This window comes from Xenopus laevis, chromosome 5L, assembly GCF_017654675.1.
Source record: "Xenopus laevis strain J_2021 chromosome 5L, Xenopus_laevis_v10.1, whole genome shotgun sequence".
Classification (NCBI taxonomy): Eukaryota; Metazoa; Chordata; class Amphibia; order Anura; family Pipidae; genus Xenopus; species Xenopus laevis.
In genome coordinates, this window is record NC_054379.1 from 163,460,534 (window position 1) to 163,482,989 (window position 22,456).

The following is a 22,456-nucleotide window of genomic DNA, read 5'->3' on the forward strand; positions in this document are numbered from 1 at the left end:
TTTTGTATTATTAGGCCTTGATTGCACAGAGCATTGGCTCAACTTCTCTGCTTACTCTGCCTTTAAGGAGAAAACAGTCAGCATGACCTATAGGTAACTTCAAATGAAGAATCATTTCATAGGCAGGCAGAGAGAAACAGAGCCAACAATTTGTGTGACCAGGGCCTTATGCTTGTATTGCACTGATTTGTATGGTTATAATAGTGAATTGAAGGATTTGCTTCCTATATAAATAACCCCTATAAGTTTATATATGATTGTCAGAATTCCAGGTTCTCTATGGTAATATAAATATGAGTCTGACTTGCCCCAAGTATTTTCTTTTCAGTTAGGGAAAAAGCTTGTGATAGTTCATGTTGCTTCTGATCTTTTAAGATTAAAATACCTTTTTTTTTTTTAAGTCAAATGTATTGATTTAAAGGGGGTTGTTCACCTTCAAACACTTTTTTTCTAGTTCAGTTGGTTTCAGATCCCCAGAAATAAAGACTTTTTCTAATTACTTTCTATTTGTGACTGTAAAGTATAAAGGTGGGGTTGCCGACTCTTTAACTCAGGGGTATCCAAACTTTTGGCTCGCAGGGCCACATTGGAAAAAGAAAAATTGTCTGGGGCCACATATGAAATAAACAAACACGTTTGATTTGTAAAAGTAAAGGAAATACACAGAAAAGAACTACAATGCCAGTTGGATAACCAGATGGAGCTATATATTGGAATATGGGACACCTGGATATTAAATAGACTTATTATTATATTTTTATTACTAACTGGGCAATGGGCAGAGTCCCCCTCCTCCTATATCCTTTACGACATGACGTTTCCTCGGGAACCAAGCTGAGCCGCATTCATATGCATCCTGGGCCGCATGTGGCCCTCGGGTCGCAGTTTGGACTACCGATTTCGGCTCTGAATTGATATATTTGTTATCTTTAGCCCTCCTGCGCAGAATCCCTGAGCTTCATTAAAGTCAGCTGTTAGAATTGATACAATAGTTGCTAATATTCTATAGATACTGCTGACAAATGTAGCAATTAATTGACTCAACTAAATCTAGCAAATTGTAATAGTTCAAAATACACCTGGATAGGGATGGGCACATTTTTTCGCCTTGTTTCGCTGCTGAAATGACGCCCATAGACTTTAATGGGTGTCGGCGACATTTCGCCAGCAGGGAATTTTTGGCAAAACAAAACGGGTCAAATTTGCCCATCCCTACTCCAGAACTGCCAGCCTGAAATACTAGAGATACTAACTTTAAACTTCATACTTCAGTTTTGGGAAATCGGTAAAAAAATAAAAGATGCAAAGCAATTTAAAAATGTATTTATTTATGGTGAACTATCTGAAAACAATTAGACTGAAAAAAGTGTTTGGAAGGTGAACAACCCCTTTTACAAGAATAAACACAAAACAGACAAAATACAACACAGTCTCCTGTAGTATGGCATAGGACTTTAGAATACCTTCTTAAATATTAATAAAAAATTTTAACCTATGTATATGAAAAATTGTACAGTAGCAGATATGGACTTGCAATACATGTCCCAGACCCTATTGCCAGTTTAATGGTTTGTCTCCCTTTTGTGTTAATGTTTGTGCAGCGAGGAGCAGTGCTGAGCGAGCCAGCCATACAGGTGCGCAGAAAAGGAAAGGGCAAACAAATCTGGTCCTTGGAAAAGCTGGAAAACCGTCTGGTTGATATCCGAGACCTTTATCAGGAATGGAAAGAATGTGATGAAGACGACCCTGTAAGATTTTGAATTGCATAAGATGAATCCTGACATAAATCTTTAGTGATAAGTGTTGAAAAGGGAAAAAAATCAAAGACAACATAATTCATACACTCAGCATTCATAGCATTATATACCTGCCCTTCCTCTGGTGGCACCCTAATCACAAGAGAATTTAGCATCTGGGGTGGCACCCTAATCACAAGAGAATTTAGCATCTGGGGTGGCACCCTAATCACAAGAGAATTTAGCATCTGGGGTGGCCCCCTTATCACAAGAGAATTTGGCATTTGGGGTGGCACCCTAATCACAAGAGAATTTCGCATCTGGGGTGGCACCCTAATCACAAGAGAATTTAGCATCTGGGATGGCCCCCTAATCACTAGAGAATTTAGCATCTGGGGTGGCACCCTAATCACAAGAGAATTTAGCATCTGGGGTGGCACCCTAATCACAAGAGAATTTAGCATCTGGGGTGACTTCTTCAGTGCTATGGCCTTTAGCAACCAGTGTACTGGAGGAATGTTGACATTGCTCTTTTTGTGTAGCCGCCATAGAAAAAAGTCTCTAGACACTATTAGATGTTGCCAGTGGACACAAGGACAGTCCTTTAGATAAAGGAGATACAAAAAGTACCAACAGTTATATCAGCTGTGGAATTCTGTCCCTGAAGATGCCATGCTGCCAGAAATGATTGATTGTGTCAAATAAGGTTGGTGGTAATGTAGCAAATTCAAATGCTTTAAAGGGAATGTTCAGTATAAAAATAAAAACTGGGTAAATAGACTGTGCAAAATAAAAAATGTATCTAATACAATTAGTAAGGCAAAAATGTAATGTATAAAGGCTGGAGTGACTGGATGTGTAACATAATAGCCAGAAAACTTCTTCCTGCTTTTCAGCTCTCTTGCTTTCCACTGATTGGTTACCAGGCAGTAACCAATCAGTGACTTGAGGGGGGCACATAGGTCATAACTGTTGCTTTTGAATCAGAGCTGAATGCTGAGGATCAATTACAAACTCACTGAACAGTTATGTCTCATGTGGCCCCCCTTATAGTCACTGACTAACTCAGTGTTAGAGAGCTGAAAAGCAGGAAGCTGTGTTCTGGTTATTATGTTACACATCCACTCACTCCAGCCTTTATACATTACATTTTTGGTTGACTAATTATATTAGAAACATTTTTTTTATTTTGCACAGCCTATTTATTTACCTAGTTTTTATTTTTACACTGAACTGTTCCTTTAATATCGCCCTCCACCATCCAAATCACTGTAGAATCCACATTTTCACCAGGATTGTGTAATACTACATTAGAGTGCTGTAGCCTTCCTAACACTTTATCTCCTGTGTTTCCCCAATGTGTAAAGATGAGCCGCTCCTATTTCCGGCGAGCAGATCCTTTCTACGACGAGCATGAGAATCACAGCCTGATCGGCGTGGCCAACGTCTTCTTGGAGTCTCTTTTCCATGATGTGAAGCTTCAGTATGCGGTTCCTATCATCAACCAGAAAGGGGAGGTCAGTGCTCTAATATGCAAATTGGGTGCAGTTGTGAATGCAATAAAGCAGTTTTTACAGCTGTCTCCAATCTGATGGCTGGAAATGTTTCCTTGGCATATCTACCCATCTAACTCAAAAAGATTCTCTATATTCATGCTATTTAAAAAGTATGTATTATATCATATTAAAATATACAATAATGCCCAATGCGTTTCATGCTTACCCAGCACTTAATCATAGGCAATCCCTATCTCCATATCTACCCATCTCCCCACTTCAAGCATCCCAATGTTTAAACTCCATATTACCCAGCAATCTTTTCAGCTCAGGGGTTGCAGGCTATATCGGCATTTTCACCAGTAGGGTCCAAAGTACCCTAGCAACCATGCATTGCTTTGAATAATAGAGTGGAATATAAATAGGAGAGGCCGGAATAGAAAGATGAGTATTAAAAAGTAGCAGTAACAATAAATTTGTAGCCTTACAGAGCATTTGTTTTTTAGATGGGGTCAGTGACCCTCATTTCAAAGATGAAGAGTCAGCAGAAAAAGGCAAATAATTAAAAAACGATAAATGAAAAAATGTAATATTTGCTTCTAATTAACCATTCTATAACACACTGAAGATTAACTTTAAGGTGAACCACCCCTGTTCTGTGAAAATGGAGCATCTTATAATTGTTACTGCTTCACAAATAGTAATGCTCTCTGTAGAAACCACAGGCTTTGTTCACCTTTAAATTAACTGTTAGTATGATGTAGGGAGGGATATTCTGAGGCAATTTGCAATTGTTTTTCATTTTTTATTTGTTGTTTTGGATTTCTTTAGCTTTGTATTCAGCAGCTCTCCCGTTTGGTTGCTAGGGTCCAAATTGCACTAGCAACCGTGAACCGATTTGAATAAAAGACTGGAATATGAATAGGAGAGGTCTGAATAGAGAGATGAGTAATAAAAAGTAGCAATAACAATCAGTTTGTAGCCTTACAGAGCATTTGTTTTTTTTTTAGATGGGGTCAGTGACCCCCATTTGAAAGCTGAAAAGAGTCAGAAGAAGAGAGCAAATAATTCAAAAACTATACAAAATAAATAATGAGAACCAATTAAAAAGTTGCTTAGTCTTTTTTTGTTAAAACAGCTTACAATGCATAGAAGTGACTGAATGTTGCTTTGCTGTCCTGTGTTTGTGATGTGAAGGTTGCAGGACGGTTACATATAGAAGTGGTCCGCATCAGTGGTGACATCGGAGATCGGATAGCAGGAGGGGAAGATGGAGCAGATTTCTCTTTTGAGAAGGAGGTTCAGGAGAACAAGTTAGTGTGCATGGTAAGTGACTATTCTATTTGTCTGTTCTCTATTCTCAGTGGGGGAACAATAGAAGCCTTACCTTTCCACCACTGCCAGGGTCCGCTTTTCTCTTCTCTTAACCCAGTCCAAGATAATAAGTAAAAGATTTCGAAGATCATTTTCAGCTTCTTCAGTTGAACGTCACTTTCTTATCCCTGGGGTTTGCATCATATTGAATTGAATCATACGTTTTTTTTCTTCTCTCTCTTTACCCTTTCAGATTAAAGTGCTCCAGGCCACAGGTTTGCCACAGCATCTCACCAACTTTGTCTTCTGCCATTACGTTTTCTGGGATCAGCCAGAACCCACTACTGTGGCACCTGAAGTGGACACAGCGCCCCCTGTCATTAAGGGGACAGAGTGCATGGTGGTTTTTGACCACTGCAAAGTGAGTCTTTAAAGGAATTTTAGTCATGATTTTTATGTTGTAGCTTTTTTATATTACTAAATGACACTGTTTGCACTGCAAATAATTCACTCTACAATATAAAATGTCATTCCTGAACCAGCAAGTGTATTTAGTTGTAATATTGGTGTGTAGGTGCATCTCAGGTCATTTTGCCTGGTCATGTGCTTTCAGAAAGAGCCAGCACTTTAGGAGGGAACTGCTTTCTGGCAGGCTGTTGTTTCTCCTACTCAATGTAACTGAATGTGTCTCAGTGGGACCTGGATTTTACTATTGGGTGTTGTTCTTAGATCTACCAGGCAGCTGTTATCTTGTGTTAGGGAGCTGCTATCTGGTTACCTTCCCATTGTTCTGTTGTTAGGCTGCTGGGGGGGGGAGGAGATGATATCACTCTAACTTGCAGTACAGCAGTAAGTGTAAGCGCACACAGGGAAAAAATAGGGAGATTAGTCGCCCCAGCGACAAATCGCCTCTTCTTCAGGACAACAAACTCCCCAAACTGCCTTCCCGCCGGCTATAATGAAAAATCAATGGCGATTTTTCATTATAGCCGGCGGGAAGGCAGTTCAGGGAGCTTGTCGCCCCAAAGAAGAGGCAATTTGTTGCCGGGGCGACTAATCTCCCCGAATCTGCCCGTTTGTCCTTAACCCCAAAGCGTGACTGAAGTTTATCAGAGTACAAGTCACATGACTGGGGACAGCTGGGAAAGTGACAATATGTCTAACCCCATGTCAAATTATGTGTTAATTTCTTAGTAACTGGAGGTAATCTGCTACCACTGCCCACACAGGAGTTGGTATATAAACCCTAACAATACACTTTTGACATTGCTGCTGTCATGTTAAAGGAGAACTAAACCCTAAAAATGAATAGGGCTAAAAATGCAATGTTTAATATAGTGAACTTATTGCACGAGGCTAAAGTTTGAGCTTGTCAATAGCAGCAATAATCCAGGACTTCAAACTTGTCACAGGGGGTCACCATCTTGGAAAGTGTCTGTGACACTCACATGCTCAGTGGGCTCTGCTTGGCTGTTGAGAAGCTAAGCTTAGGGCTCGTCACTAATTATCCAGCAGAAAATGAGCTTCCCTGGCTGTAATATAAGCTGATGCTACAGGTTTGCTGATTATTCAATTCTGATGTTAATTGCACTGGTTTCTGTGCTGCCATGTAGTAATTATGTGTATTAATTACTAATCAGCCTTATATTGTGACATTTCTATTCTATGTGTACTGTATATTGTGAGTGGGTCCCTAAGCTCAGTAAGTGACAGCAGCACAGAGCATGTGTAGTGAATCAGCAGAAAAGAAGATGGGGAGCTACTGGGGCATCTTTGGAGACACAGATCTTTACTGCTAAAGGGCTGTGGTTGTCTGGGGCTGGTACAGAAGCACAACACATCTTGTACAACATTTCTAGCTACTTCTTTCGTTTAACTTTCCTTGTCCTTTAAGTGGTTATTTCAGCTAAACTGTCTTTTCTGCTTCCTTACAGGAGTTTGCTGTGAACATTACAGAAGACTTCTTAGAATATCTTTCTGAGGGGGCCCTGGCCATTGAGGTTTATGGTCACAGACAGAGCGACCCTCACAGGAATCCAGCTCTATGGGATTTAGGAATAATTCAAGCAAAAACACGCAGCTTGCGAGATAGGTAAGCCTGAAGGTAGATCATTCCCATGTGTTACAATGGGAAACAATGACGGGTTCTTGCATAGCTACTAGAATAAAACTAAAGAAGGCTTATTGAATAGGCAGTTTTGTCCCAAGCATTCTGGATAACAGGTCCTATATCTGTACAATTTCACACTGGATAACTTGGCCTAACACACTCAAATGTCCTCCTACAGCTATATAAAATATATGAATTATAGACAACAGACTGTCATTGTATATAAGCCTTGAAGCACGAAGCTGCACTTTATTTGTTGCATTCAAAAAATGTTGTAACATTTAACATTATACCTTGTTAACGACATTTTTCTAAGAGCAGCAGCATTCATTAAAGGAAAACTATACCCCTTAACAATGTTGCTGTCTGAAAAAGATCTTGCATAAAACAGCTCCTATGTAAAACTCTACTTCATGTAAATAAACCATTTTCATAATAATATACTTTTTTTAGTAGTATGTGCCATTGGTAATCATAAATAGAAAACTGCCATTTTAAAAAATACGGGCCGTCCCCTGGGATCGTATGATTCACGGTGCACACAAACATACCAAACAAACCATACTTGTTAGGTCACATGAGCCAATTAACAGGCAGAGTTCTGTCTTTTGCTTCAACACTTCTTCCTGTTACAGTTAGAGCTGCAGTATTTCTAGTCAGGTGATCTCTTCCTGCTACAGTTAGAGCTGCAGTATTTCTGGTCAGGTGATCTCTTCCTGTTACAGTTAGAGCTGCAGTATTTCTGGTCAGGTGATCTCTTCCTGTTACAGTTAGAGCTGCAGTATTTCTGGTCAGGTGATCTCTTCCTGCTACAGTTAGAGCTGCAGTATTTCTGGTCAGGTGATCTCTTCCTGTTAGTTAGAGCTGCAGTATTTCTGGTCAGGTGATCTCTTCCTGTTACAGTTAGAGCTGCAGTATTTCTGGTCAGGTGATCTCTTCCTGTTACAGTTAGAGCTGCAGTATTTCTGGTCAGGTGATCTCTGAGGCAGAACACAGACCATCACAAAATGGTGGTTCAAGACGAGATGTAAAAGGGCAACATTTACTTAAATATATATTCCAGTTTGATTAGATTCTTTAATGTCACTTAATATGATATAAACTATCTGTTGCTTAAATATTCATTTTGGGGGTGTAGTTTTCCTTTAAGATCTTTCTTATATGCATTTTCTGTTCTATAGGTGGAGTGAGGTTACCAGGAAGGTGGAACTCTGGGTGCAGATTTTAGAACTGAATGAGAATGGAGAGTACTGCCCAGTGGAAGTGACCCCAGCCAAAGATGTTCAGACAGGAGGAATCTACCAACTCAAACAGGTACAGTCAAAATAAACCAGACAACTCTATTTCTGATGGGTGTATTCTACACAATTCTCTTGTAATAGGCTTGCAGACTAAAAAAAGCAGTGCTCATTACAAATCGTGGTATCAAATTAATTCATTATTAGGATTTGTATATTCCACCCAACTGGGATCCAAGAAAATTGAAATGAATGAAACAGATTCACTCCCCAAAGGGATGAGAATTACCCATAACGGTTCAACGTAAAGCCTTTATCAAGGGGGATTTTTTAAGTTGGGGTAATTCTCATTTCTTTGGCTACTGTATTCGCTTTTCTATATTGGATGACCGTTGTGTGGTAGGTTTTCAAATCATATTACTGAATCGATTTGATACTAGGGATGCACCGAATAAATTATTTTGGATTCGGCTGAACACCCGACTCCTTCGCTAAACATTTGGCCGAATACCGATCCAAATCCTAATCTGCATATGCAAATTAGGGGTGGGAAGGAGAAAACATTTTTTACTTCCTTGTTTATGGCAAGCAGTCACGCGATTTTCCTCCCCACCCCTAATTTGCATATGAAAATTCGTTTTTGGATTCGGTTCGGCCGGGCAGAAGCGGAATCCTGCTGAAAATGGGCGAATCCTGTCCAAATCCCGAACCAAATACTGGATTCGGTGCATCCCTATTTGATACACACTATTTTCAATGAGCATTGCTTTGTATATCTTTTTGATTAATTTGCAATCCCATTTTTGGAAAATTGTGTACTTATAGCTGCCTTATACGGGGGGGGGGGGGGCTTTTTGGGCTGGTTACACCTTGCTTTGATCTGTATATATAATAATTTCTTAGTATGCCCTCCATTGATCTGTATATTCTGACCACCAAGTAGGAAGTTGTCAGGAGAAAGAAAGAGACTGATGTTCTTCTGCTTAGGAATAAAATTAGAAACCTTTCTCACATCTTTCCTAAGCAGAAGAACATCAGCCTCTTTCTTTCTCCTGACAACTTCCTTGACTACTTGCTGGTCAGACTGGTGGGAAACTGACCAGCAGGTGGCGCTGTTGTAACACAATTAATTTATATTAACAGTACATGTATCCCTTAATATCTTGGAAAAAAAAAAAATAATGCACATTGCAAAAGTGCTTAGAATAGCCCCCTTATCAATTTTATATTCACTTATTTTAAGGTTTACTAATCCTTTAATGATCTTTGACACACACAAAGCTGCCTTCCAATTCTGTAATATTAATGATTACTAAGTGCCGCTTATACCCTAATAGTGTGTTCTTGTCTATGTAGGAAACACAAAATACTTCTTTTTATGCTTTTTTCCTGGTACCCAATAGTGAATAGATTTGTAGCCTCATTAATGGCGGAACATGAATACGGGTTTATTTTGTTTGGAGCTGAGGATTATAGCCTTCACATTACGAGTCTCTCAGGATTTGTCTGCAAATGTGTGTGGCGCATCTAATTGCTCTCATAATACTGAAATAACCAATTTCCCTTACCTCCCAGCAGCCATTACTGTCTGTGTGATTTTGTTAATTTCCCCCTAAAGTTTGTAGTTTATTGCCTGGTAATTCTCGTTAACTTCATTGCTGCAATACTGATCTATGAAAATAAGTGTGCTATAGCTTTTTTTCTTAAAGGGGATGTTAGTTAGTATGATGTAGAGAGTGATATTCTGAGACAATTTGCAAGGTTGCTAGGGTAATGTGGACCCTAGCAACCAGATGGCTGAAATTACAAACTGGAGAGCTGCTGAATAAAAAGCTAAATAACTCAAAAACCACAAATAATATAAAATGAAAACCAATTGCAAATTGTCTCATAATATCCCTCTCTACATCATACTGATAGTTAACAACCCCTTTTTTTTTGGTTCTGTTAATGCAATGGGGGCTTGGAGTTTTTACAACATTTAAAGAGACACACACCTCGCTAAAGCCTTTGCCAACTCTCCACTGGAATTTTCCCTGCATCTGTGATATATATTCCCCCTCTATGTAGAGAAAGGGGAGTATTTCCATAACTATAAACGCTCTTTTTAATTGTTTTTCCAAACCAGGGACAGTCCCGGCGCCTTCACGTAGAAGTACGTTCAATGCAGGATTCAGGAACTCTGCCCCTTATAGAAGATGCCATTTTATCTGTCTCCATTGGCTGTGTAAAGATAGTCAATGCAAAGGCTATTAAAGCTCAAGACTTCCACCAGGTAAGATCATCCCCTGAGCTTAGTACCACTGCAGCTGAGCATAGTAAAAAAATTTATCAGCTTCAGCATACTGAAATAACAAATGTTATAAATACAATCAAAAATTCTGTACTGTTTCCGAAATAATCGTGTTTATCTTCACTATCCCTCTCTCAGCATCTGTTTATCTTCATTCTGTCTTCATGCAGCAGTTGGGTGTTAGATGAATGATCCAATATATCTTATAGGGGGGCTCCTTTTGCCCAGAAGATGTATTAGAGCTCACTCTATTAAACTCACCAGACATCATCTCTCTACATGCAGGATTTGTGCAAAAGGCAGTTATTTTGTTAGATTTTGTTTGTTCTGGAATCAGTTGTTTGAGTGAGCTCTTCTAGGAAAAGGAGCCCCCCTATAAGATATATTGGATCATTCATCTGACACCCAACTGCTGCATGAAGACATTAGTTGGGTGTCAAATGAATGATCCAATATCTTATAGGAGGACTCATTTTGCCTAGAAAGATGTATTAGAGCTCACTCTATTAAAGGAGAACTAAACCCCTTGGCACTAAAAACCCTCCCTCCCCCCTGGTCAAATGCCCCTAAGTTGCTACTTACCCCTCAGCGCAGGTCCTGTCCACTGAGTTCACAGGCGCCATCTTCTCCCGTGCGGTCTTCTTCCTGGATTGCCCGGCGTTTGGCGGCGCATGCACAGTAGGAGTATTTGCCAGTTCAGCTCTACTGAATGCGCCGAAAGTCACAACGGTTTCCGATTAATTTTTTTCGGAAACTTGGTGACTTTCAGCGCATGAAACTTCGTGACTTTCAGCGCCTGTGAACTCCATGGACAGGACCTGCGCCGAGGGGTAAGTAGCAACTTAGGGGCATTTGCCCAGAGGGGGGGCAACACAGGGGAGGGGGAGGGATTTTAGCGCCAAAGGGGTTGACCTCTTCCTTAAAATCACCAGACATCATGTCTCTCTACATGCAGGATTTGTGCAAAAGGCAGTTATTTTGTTAGATTTTGTTTGTACTGGAATCCGTTATTTGAGTGAGCTCTAATTCATCTGCTAGGAAAGGAAGCCCCCATTAGATATATTGGATGTGTCAATGAAAAAAGCTCTTACATGAAGACAGAATGAAGAGAAACAGATGCTGAGAGAGGAATAGTGAAGATAAACTTGATTATTTACGAAACAATACAGAATATTTCATTGATTATATTTAGAAAGTTTCTTATTTCAGTTTGCTAAAGCTTATATTGAATTGTAATTGTTGTGATAGTTCCCCTTTAATAGAAAAGCTCTTGATTGAGTGGTATATCTAAATATCCCTCTCATACCTATAACCTCTGCTGTATAGATCCCAAATCAAAAATCACCAATTTGTCAGACCAAATTGCCCAAAATTGCCCTGTGTGGAAATTAAATCAGAACGTTTGCAATAACTATTTACCCCAACTTACAATGTTCACCGCTTTTTTTTCTTACAGGATGATCGAGAAGACGTTGACAGCTACCAGGTATAAATTTAGATTTTTATATATCATTTTGTTTTCTTTTTAAATTTGCCATTTTAAACAAAACAAGCAGCACAAAAACTAAAAGATTTAACTCTTCAATCCCCACACATTTTGTAGGCCAACCAGATTTAAGTCTTGGTGTAAATATGCACCCACTTTGCTCACCATTCAGAAGGGAGTTTGGCTTATTCTCCCAGGCTATTCATTTATGAAATAATCCAAATTTTTAAACATGATTTCCTATTTATTTTTCTTATTCTTCTTATTCTTTTTTTCTTATTCTCCCAGGCTATTCACTTCATTTCTATAAATAATGTACAGGTTTGGGATCTGTTATTCGGAAACCCGCTATGCAGAAAGCTCCTAATTACAGAATGGCCATCTGCTATAGACTCCATTATAATGAAATATTCCAAATTTTTAAACCATTTCCTTTTTCTTATTCTTTTTTTCTTATTCTCCCAGGCTATTCACTTCATTTCTATAAATAATGTACAGGTATGGAATCTGTTATACGGAAACCCATTATCCAGAAAGCTCCTAATTACGGAATGGCCATATCCCATCGACTCCATTATAATGAAATAATCCGAGTTTTTAAAAACGATTTCCTTTTTCTATTTAATAATAAAACAGTAGCTTGTACTTGATCCCAACTAAGATATAATTAATCCTTATTGGAAGCAAAACCAGCCTATTGGGTTTATTTAATGTTTACATGAATTTCTAGCAGACTTAAAGTGATACTGACACTAAAAATTTTCTTTTCAAAAAATTAGTCTACATTAAAAGTTACCTATAGGTCATGTTGATTATTTTTTGCTGATAGTTCTGCTTTTGTAAGTAATTGTCACTTGAAGTTCCTAAAACTGACAGTTTTGCCAACCTGACTGTCCCATCTCAGCCTGTCATTTAGAGCTTCTAATGCTATCGGACTCCTGCTGCACAAATATGGCAGCCCCCTCATAGAGGAACAGGGTTCTGTGCACACAATTTAAAAATAAAGGTAAATTCCATTCTAATCTTGGAAGTTAGCCTCTCCTCTGAGCAGATAAATGCAATATCACAGCTGCACTGAGCAGGGTCCCTGGTAAATTCTGACTTCTCAGTGGCCTTGGAATAACCTTGTGAAGCTTGGTCGGGTGCCATGGAGCATATTGGCCTGAGTGTGCCCCAGTTTTATGGCATGCTCCTTTATGCTCAGGTTTTAGCACCGCAATAATCTAGCAAATTTTACGGCTTCTAATCAGCTCATCTCATTTGCCCTGGTCTTGTCTGCCTCCCCAGTGTGATTCCTCAGCCTGAGCACAGTCTTCAAGGCCTCTTGCATTAAGGATCCTTAATGCATCTTAACATTTTATCTGCCCTGTCAGTCAGGACCCTGGATTTATTCAGCCCATCCTCTCTTTTCTTTTTCTTTTTGTATGACAGTGTTCTTTCTGTAAGAAGCTTGTGAGATGTATTATCATTGCGCACAGGGAGACTAGTACTGTTATCATTAATTTGTGCTGATTTACAGCATGTAACGTACAATAAAACACTGCTGATCAGAAATGCTTTGGAAGAAAATGGTTTTCAATCCCTGACTAACACTTAGGAGCTGTTGGACGCCTGAGACTTCCAGAACAGAACATGACAGGGACTTGATTCATTCTCACATATAATTTTCTACAGGCAACCTGGTGAATTAATACTCCCTTTTTATCTAAATAAACAGAGGTATATTTATGTGGTCCAGACAGTGCTGATCCCATGGATGGCTGTGGGATAGCAATGGAGATAATAGTCTCTGGGAAGGGAGTGTGACTGTGGGATAGCAGGTATAGTAGGGAGAGATGGTGCCTATAGTAACAGTGGATAATAGTCTCTGGGAAGGGAGTGTGACTGTGGGATAGCAGGTATAGTAGGGAGAGATGGTGCCTATAGTAACAGTGGATAATAGTCTCTGGGAAGGGAGTGTGACTGTGGGATAGCAGGTATAGTAGGGAGAGATGGTGCCTATAGTAACAGTGGATAATAGTCTCTGGGAAGGGAGTGTGACTGTGGGATAGCAGGTATAGTAGGGAGAGATGGTGCCTATAGTAACAGTGGATAATAGTCTCTGGGAAGGTAGTGTGACTGTGGGATAGCAGGTATAGTAGGGAGAGATGGTGCCTATAGTAACAGTGGATAATAGTCTCTGGGAAGGGAGTGTGACTGTGGGATAGCAGGTATAGTAGGGAGAGATGGTGCCTATAGTTACAGTGGGATAATAGTCTCTGGGAAGGGAGTGTGACTGTAGGATAGCAGGTATAGTAGGGAGAGATGGTGTCTATAGTAACAGTGGGATAATAGTCTCTGGGAGGGGAGTGTGACTGTGGGATAGCAGGTATAGTAGGGAGAGATGGTGCCTATAGTAACAGTGGTATAATAGTCTCTGGGAAGGGAGTGTGACTGTGGGATAGCAGGTATAGTAGGGAGAGATGGTGCCTATAGTAACAGTGGGATAATAGTCTCTGGGAAGGGATTGTGACTGTGGGATAACAGGTATAGTAGGGAGAGATGGTGCCTATAGTAACAGTGGGATAATAGTCTCTGGGAAGGGAGTGTGACTGTGGGATAGCAGGTATAGTACGGAGAGATGGTGCGTATAGTAACAGTGGATAATAGTCTCTGGGAAGGGAGTGTGACTGTGGGATAGCAGGTATAGTAGGGAGAGATGGTGTCTATAGTAACAGTGGATAATAGTCTCTGGGAAGGGAGTGTGACTGTGGGATAGCAGGTATAGTAGGGAGAGATGGTGTCTATAGTAACAGTGGGATAATAGTCTCTGGGAAGGGAGTGTGACTGTGGGATAGCAGGTATAGTAGGGAGAGATGGTGCCTATAGTAACAGTGGATAATAATCTCTGGGAAGGGAGTGTGACTGTGGGATAGCAGGTATAGTAGGGAGAGATGGTGCCTATAGTAACAGTGGATAATAATCTCTGGGAAGGGAGTGTGACCTTGGAGTTAATCTGCTTTGATTGGCAGACCCAGCAACCAGACATTTCAAACTTGTAATGTAAAGTTACACAAAATGTAAATAATCCAAAAAAATTAAAGGAGATGAAAATGAATACCATTTGTTTTAGAATATCACTACTTACATTATAATAAACATTATTTTAATGTGAATTTTCTCTTTTTTTCCTTTGTCATCTCTTCACCAAGGACCGAGATCTGGAGAGACTGAGGAGGAAATGGCTAAATGCTCTCACCAAACGTCAGGAATACTTAGATCAACAACTGCAAAAACTGGTCAGCAAACAAGGTAATCAGAATAGTGCCCTGTTGGCCCATGACTCACAAGTTTACCCTTTTTATTAGGGGAAAAATATTGTTGTTTTTTTTTATTTGCCCTATTGCATTCCTTTAGCAAATCAAATCATTATAATAATAACTGACCAGCCTTCAGCGCTGCTGCTCTAAATCTTTCAAAGGCCAAACGCAAGTACCCAATCAATTCTGTATGGCAGGGTGATGAGAAAGAATCCCTTTCCAGGGCCGGATTTGCATCTGCGGCGCCCCGAGTCCTCGCGGTCCTAGTGCCCGCCGTCCGAGGCCTCACGGTCCTAGCGCCATGGTCTGCACGCACCCCCTCCCGTGTGAGCGCAGTGCAGGAACGCGGAGTTCCTAATGCTGCTGGGCAGCATGCCACCCCTAAAACTTCGCCGTCCAAGGCCCGGTCCTTTGTGGCCTCGCCACAAATCCGGGCCTGGCCCTTTCTACACACATAAACAGTCGCTTGTTGTATGTAAAAGCTCATTTAGACAAGACACTGTCATTTTGGAACAAAGTGCTTTGGACTGATGAGACAAAAATTATTATTAAAAAAAGTTATTTGCGCATAACAAAAAGCGCTTTGCATGGCGGAAGTAGAACACGGCATTCCAAGAAAAACACCTGCTACCGACTGTCACATTTGGTGGAGGTCCCATCATGCTGTGGGGCTGTGTGGCTAGTTCAGGGACTACTGGGGCCCTTGTTAAAGTCCAGGGTCGTCTGAATTCAACCCAATATCAACAAATTCTTCAGGATAATGTTCAAGCATCAGTCACAAAGTTGAAGTTCCGCTGCAGGGGTTGGATATTCCAACAAGACAATGACCCTAAACTCACTTGGAAATCTACAAAGACATTTATGCAGAGGGACAAGTACAATATTCTGGAGTCCCCCGACTTGAATATCATGGAAAATCTATGGGATGATTTGAAGCAGACTGTCCATGCTCGGCAGCCATCAAATTTAACTGAACTGGAGAGATTTTGTATGGACCAATGGTCAAAAATAGCCACATCCAGAATCCAGACACTTATCAAAGGCTCTAGGAGGCGACTAGAGGATGTTACATTTGTAACTAAGTATTGATGTAATATCTCTGTTGGGGTGCCCATATTTATGCACCTGTCTAATTTTGTTATGATGCATATTGCATATTTTCTGTTAATCCAATAAACTTGATGTCACTGCTGAAATACTACTGTTTCCATAAGGCAAGTTATATATTAAAAGGAAGTTGCTACTTTGAAAGCTCAGCCAATGATAAACAAAACTCCAAAGAATCAAGAGGGGTTCCCAAACTTTTTCATGTGACTGTTCTTGAAGGTATTGCAGAAGCATACAGATTAAATTTTTTTGAGAGTGGGGGGAGGGGGTTGTTAAAATTAAAGGGGCTGAAGCAAATAGGTAGGGAGAGAGCCGAGGGTTAGAGCCAGCCACAGACTGAAGGTGTTTAATAGTAACAGGAAGAACTTTATTGTTGATCAATAGGAAACCAGGAATGAGATTTCTAAAACACGTGATTGCTTTATAAATGTTAAAATAGGTTCTACTGAGATTCTGTTTGGTTGGTTACAGGTAAAAGATAATTAATTGCTGTTAAATTTTGTCCTGCCGCAGATAAAACAGAAGACGATGCAGATCGAGAGGCCCAGTTGTTAGAAATGAGACTGACGCTCACTGAAGAGAGGAATGCCGTTATGGTGCCGTCTGCTGGAAGCGGTATTCCTGGTGCTCCCGCAAACTGGTAAGGGGGAGAATAGACCAGAATTAGAACTGTCAATTTGTGATTGTAATGCTGATCTTTTTCCTGTAAATGTTAACAATTTCATTGTCTTTAGAGCTGTTTATAAATGTAATTGCTATGTCTGTCTATATTTTTTCTAGCTGAATTTATGTAAGGGGAAGATTTATTAAGGGTCAAAGTGAAAATTAGAATTTTCGTTATTTTTTTTTTTTTTTTTGGACAAAACTCTCAAATTCAAATTGTGAAATATCCAAACTCGATTCGAGTTTTAATTTGAATTTTGAGATTTATCATCCTCTGGCCCTATAAGAACTGGAATTCGGCACCTTAAACCTGCCGAATTGCTGTATATGGCAATGGGAGAGGTCCAGGGATCAATTTGGTGATGTTTGCAGCCTTCCTGACTTTTTTTTTAATTCGATTTGAGTTTTTCTCATTCATATCGAATTTGAGTTTTTGGGTCCGAGCTTAGAAAATTTGATGTTATTAATAAATTTCCATTGGTCGAATTTCAAGTTTATGGGAGTTTATGGCAGCTTAAAAAAAAAAACTCTCATGAATTCTAAATTTGACTCTTGATAAATGTGCCTCTAAGGGGCAGATTTATCAAAGGTTGAAGTAAAGGTTCGAAGTTAAAAACTTCGAATTTCAAAGGTCGAATTTTTTTGAAGTACTGTCTCTTTAATACTTCGACTTCAACCATTTGCCACCTAAAAGCTGCCGAAGTGCTGTTTTAACCTATGGGGGACCTCCTAGAACAGCGATCCCCAACCAGTAGCTCGTGAGCAACATGTTGCTCACCAACCCCTCGGATGTTGCTCCCAGTGGCCTCAAAGCAGTTGCTTATTTTTGAATTCCAGGCTTGGAATCAAGTTTTGGTTGTATAAAAACCAGGTGCACTGCCAAACAGAGCCTCAATGTAGGTTGACAATGCACATAGGGGCTACTAAATGGCCAATCACAGCACTTTTTTGGCACCTTAGGAACATTTTCATACTAGTGTTGCTCCCCAACTCCTTTTACTTCTGAATGTTGCTCACGGGTTCACAAGGTTGGGGATCCCTGTCCTAGAACCTGTATGGAGGCAATTGGGGGAGTTTGGGAGATCGAAAGTCGAAGTTAAAAAAAACTTTGAATCGAAGTACGATTCGAAGTAGGCCGAATTCGACCCCCAAAAAACCTTCGACCTCCATTCGATTGGTCTTTTTGAATTGGAAGTTCGAAGTTTTTTTAACTTCGACCTTCGACCTTTTTTAAATATGCCCCTAAGTGCAGGCCCGGATTTGCGGCAAGGCCGCATAGGCCCGGGCCTAGGGCGGCAAAAAAATAGGGGCGGCATGCCGCCCAGCCGCATCACAGCACATCACAGCAGCTGCGCCGGCGTTTTTTTGCCGGCGCGCTGGGAAGGGGAGGTGTAGGTGGGCGCTAGGACCGCACGGCCGCCTGGTCGGACCGTCCGGCCTAGGGGCGGCGGTCAATGAAATCCGGCGCTGCCTAAGTGTCAGAAAACACATATGTGGATAGTTTTATGGTACAGGTATGGGATTTGTTTATTATTATCCAGAAAGCTCAGAATTACAGAAAGGCCGTCTCCCATAGACTCCATTTTATCCAAATAATCTAACTTTTTAAAAATAATTTCCTTTTTCTGTGTAATAATAAAACAGTCGCTTGTACTTGATCCCAACTAAGATATAATTAATCCTTATTGGAAGCAAAACCAGCCTATTGGGTTTATTTCATGTTTAAATGATTTTCTAGTAGACTAAAGGTGGCCGACAGACCGTGTCAGCAGCTTATTGGCCCGTGTATGGGGCCCCCCCGACGGGCTTCACCAATCGAGATCTATCTCGTTCAGATGGGACAAAAAATCCCGTCGGATCGCGGCCGCATCTATTCATTGATGCGGTCCCGCGATCCTACCGCCCATTGCTATTCGTTAGGATCTGATCGTTGGGCCCTAGGGCACACGATAGGATCAGCCCCATATTGCCCATCTCAAGGTGGGCATATCGGGGAGAGATCCGCTCGTTTGGCGACATTGCGGATCTCTCGGTGTATGGCCACCTTTAAGGTATTGAGATCCAAATTATGGAAATATCCCTTATCCAGAAAACCTCAGGTCCTGAGCATTCTGGATAACGAATCCCATACCTGTACTCTCCTATGTTAAGCCACTTGTGCAAAACCTTATTTATTACCTTTACATTACATTCATTACCTTATCTATGTCCCTAGCCAGGGCTTATATTAAGGGCGTTTGTAATCGCATGGGTTAATAATCTCTTTAATGTCATTAGAATTTCTGGCATTCTGAGCATGACACAATTAGCAGCCATCAGCGTTTTGTCTAACATTAAGTTGACGCTATTGATATCACCCGGGTTTCAAGGTCTCCGTCCTTAATCCTAAAATATGCAAATCTCAATCAAAATAATTCTGACCTTTCACTTGGAATAAATCACTTTTATGTAGCTTGACACTTTAAGCGCACGTTAAAATGGAATATCTCCAGTGTTAATGATCCACTTGCCGTTATAAAACTGCTCTTGTTTTGCCTTTGGCTTTAAATGGCCGCTTTCTTATAGTCGGCAAGAGCCCCTGTGCAATTTCCCAGGCATTTATAAAAGGCAAATTAATACCCACTCTGAACCCTCTGCATTAATTATACATGAAAAGGAGAGGAGGTGAGTAATGTTACACACAATTTAGTGGTAATAAACCAGCCCAACGCTGACATCCTGAATCAATTAGCGAGAGAATAATAATTACAAAGGGAAAATTACGCAGAAACAACACTGGTATCAGTCACAGGGCTATTCAGGCAGCCCATGTATTACATGATGTGTAAAGCTTTGAATTTCCAGAACAATACTCACACTTGTCCATGTGAAAAATTCTTATTCTGCAGTTTTTATCAACGTTAAAGGAATTCCGTCATGATTTTTATGGTGTCGTTTTTTTTTCTAAATTACACTGTTTACGCTGCAAATAATTCACTCTACCATAGAAAATTTCATTCCTAACCCAACAAGTAGTTAGTTGTAATATTGGTTAATAGGCAGCCATTACAGGTCGTTTTGCCTGGTCATGTGGTTTCAGAAAGAGCCAGTACTTCAAGATGGAACTGCTTTCCGACAGGCTGTTGTTTCTCCTACACAATGTAACTGAAGGAGTCGCAGTAGGGACATGGATTTCTACTAGGGATGCACCGAATCCAGGATTCGGCCAGGATTCAGACGAATCCTTCTGCCCGGCCGAACCAAATCCTAATTTGCATATGCAAATTAGGGGCAGGGAGGGAAATTGCGTAACTTTTTGTCACAAAACAAGGAAATAAAAAAATGGTTTCCCCTTCCCACCCCTAATTTACATATGCAAATTAGGATTCAGTTCGGTATTCGGCCCGAATCCTTCGAGAAGGATTTGGGGGTTCGGCCGAATCCAAAATAGTGGATTCGGTGCATCCCTAATTTTTACTATTGAGTGCTTTTTTTTATATTTACAAGGGAACTGTTATCTGATTACCTTCCCATTGTTCTGTTGTTAGGCTGCTGGGGGGAAATGGAATGGGGTGATATCACTCCAACTTGCAGTACAGCAGTAAAGTGAAGTTTATCAGAGCACATGACTGGGGGCAGCTGGGAAACTGACAATATGTCCCCCATGTCAGATTTCAAAATGAAATATAAAAAAATATTTTTGCTCTTTTGAAAAACATATTTCAGTGCAGAATTCTGCAGGAGCAGCACTATTAACTGATGCGTTTTGAATAAAACATGTTTTCCCATGACAGTATCCCTTTAAGGTTGATGGAAAGCAGGTGTACACGGCTTGTAGTTCATGGTTCCAGCCAATCAATGGGATGCAGTAAGTGGAGGGGAGTGGAAGCTCATAGCCTTATGGGTGGGGACATGAAGTGACATTTTCTCTGTTCAATTAAATTGTATACTTACCATGCCTGATATATTTATTTTTGTTATTCTACTTTTAGGACTCCCGTCTTGGGAATGGAGACCCACATTCCGGTCATTTTCTTAGATCTTAATGGTACGTAGAGCCTGGGTTTTTTTGGTCAAAACCACTAACATTCCCATCAGATGCCCATATAGCTAAGCCCCTATCAGGAGTTTCTATCTGCTGATGTAATAGGAAACCAATAACAAGACTTGTGTTTTGCAGTGGACGACTTCAGCTCTCAAGATGACTTGGACGGGTTGGAACCTGCAGGGTGGGACTCCACTCTCACAGCAGAAGATGAGGGCGAGTTCTTTGACCTGCAGATTGTAAAACACCATGAGAGTGAGGTTAGTGCAAAGCACATATGTAACCGGTTGAAATCTTGTAAATAAGATAATAATAGAAAATGATTCCGTGTAAAAAAAAAAAAAAAAAAAAATTTAGTTTTTACTTTTAACATTTTGGTTGAGGCGATTACAAGGTTTGTAAACTACAAAGCATTTTCGGGAGATTTGTCACCCGGGGGAGCGATTTATAAACGGTGAGTAGTGATGTCATTTCTGTCACATGACACTAAAACGTGTGTATTATAATAAATATAGTACCCCTTGTTGGAAAATATGAGGATATTAGAAGTAACATCGGCCTCGTGTTTTTATATGGTCATGGAATTCCTCAGTGACTTCTCAGATATCCTTATATTTTACAATAGAGGGTACTGTATTCACTATATATCCTCACATAAAGGGTAACCGAAACGTTGGATTAATAAGAAAGTTTTTCCTCTATTACATTCATTTTGGAGTGTCGGTCCTTTTGAACTGTACACAATGTTTTGACCCTGCACCCTCATCAGCAGAAGATGTGTGTGTGTATATATATATATATATATATATAATCTTCTGTTGATGAGGTTGCAGGATCAAATATATAGTAAATAAAGTACCCCCTCTTGTAAAATATAAGGATATTATAATTTAATGAGGATTTTCTTGACCATATAAAAGCACGAGGCTGAAGGTCATGGAACTCCAACGTAACTTCTAATATCTTGCAACTGGGGGTACTTTATTTATTATAATACACAAGTTTTAGTGAGTCATATGACAGAAATGACATCAGAACTCACCATTCATAACTGATGACATCACTAGTCACTGTTTATGAGGATATAATTTACAAGATATTCATGGCTTTTGTGTATTATGTATATATATATATATATATATATATATATATATATATATATATATATATATATATATATATATATATATATATATATATATTAATAATAATATGATATTTCTGTTTGCTCAGGTAAAGGCAGAAGCCTCCTGGGACTGTACCATCCATAACTGCCCCCAGCTTAGTAAAGGTTCTGCCCCTGAGGAGCGGGTGTTCCTGATTGTGCGTGTGACTGTGCAGCTCAGCCACCCAGCAGAAATGCAGATCGTTCTGCGCAAACGCATTTGCGTCAATGTCTACAGCCGACAGGTAAGCGGATCGGTCAGACAGCGCCGTGAGTTTATAGATGTAAACGTGAGAATTCACTTTTTGTCTACTAATGCCTTTGGTAGACTAAGCACAAGTAAAGCTGGCCATACCTTGAAAAATCCACTAGTTTGGTGAGGGTCTTTCCCCAATATTCTCACTCTGAGGTTGGCGAAACTGTCCAATTGCCATGAGGATCAATGCAGGCCATTGGGGCAAGGATTGCATCAAAAACCTGGATTTTTAAACCTGTCCAATCATTATCTGACCTATTAGCGAGATA

At 40.2% G+C, this 22,456-nt stretch overlaps 1 protein-coding gene across 2 annotated transcripts in view; it reads left to right on the forward strand.

Annotated features, from left to right (window-relative positions):
* The window catches only part of kif13b.L (kinesin family member 13B L homeolog), a 155,497-nt gene that overhangs the window by 101,884 nt on the left and 31,157 nt on the right, over positions 1-22,456 (forward strand). For both annotated transcript variants that reach the window (XM_041562042.1, NM_001145074.1), the window contains 13 exon segments: positions 1,602-1,748; positions 3,104-3,253; positions 4,430-4,558; positions 4,800-4,967; positions 6,481-6,638; positions 7,838-7,970; positions 10,023-10,169; positions 11,644-11,673; positions 14,865-14,964; positions 16,593-16,719; positions 20,714-20,769; positions 20,902-21,026; positions 22,000-22,176. In XM_041562042.1, the coding sequence (XP_041417976.1) occupies positions 1,602-1,748; positions 3,104-3,253; positions 4,430-4,558; positions 4,800-4,967; positions 6,481-6,638; positions 7,838-7,970; positions 10,023-10,169; positions 11,644-11,673; positions 14,865-14,964; positions 16,593-16,719; positions 20,714-20,769; positions 20,902-21,026; positions 22,000-22,176 (1,647 nt within the window).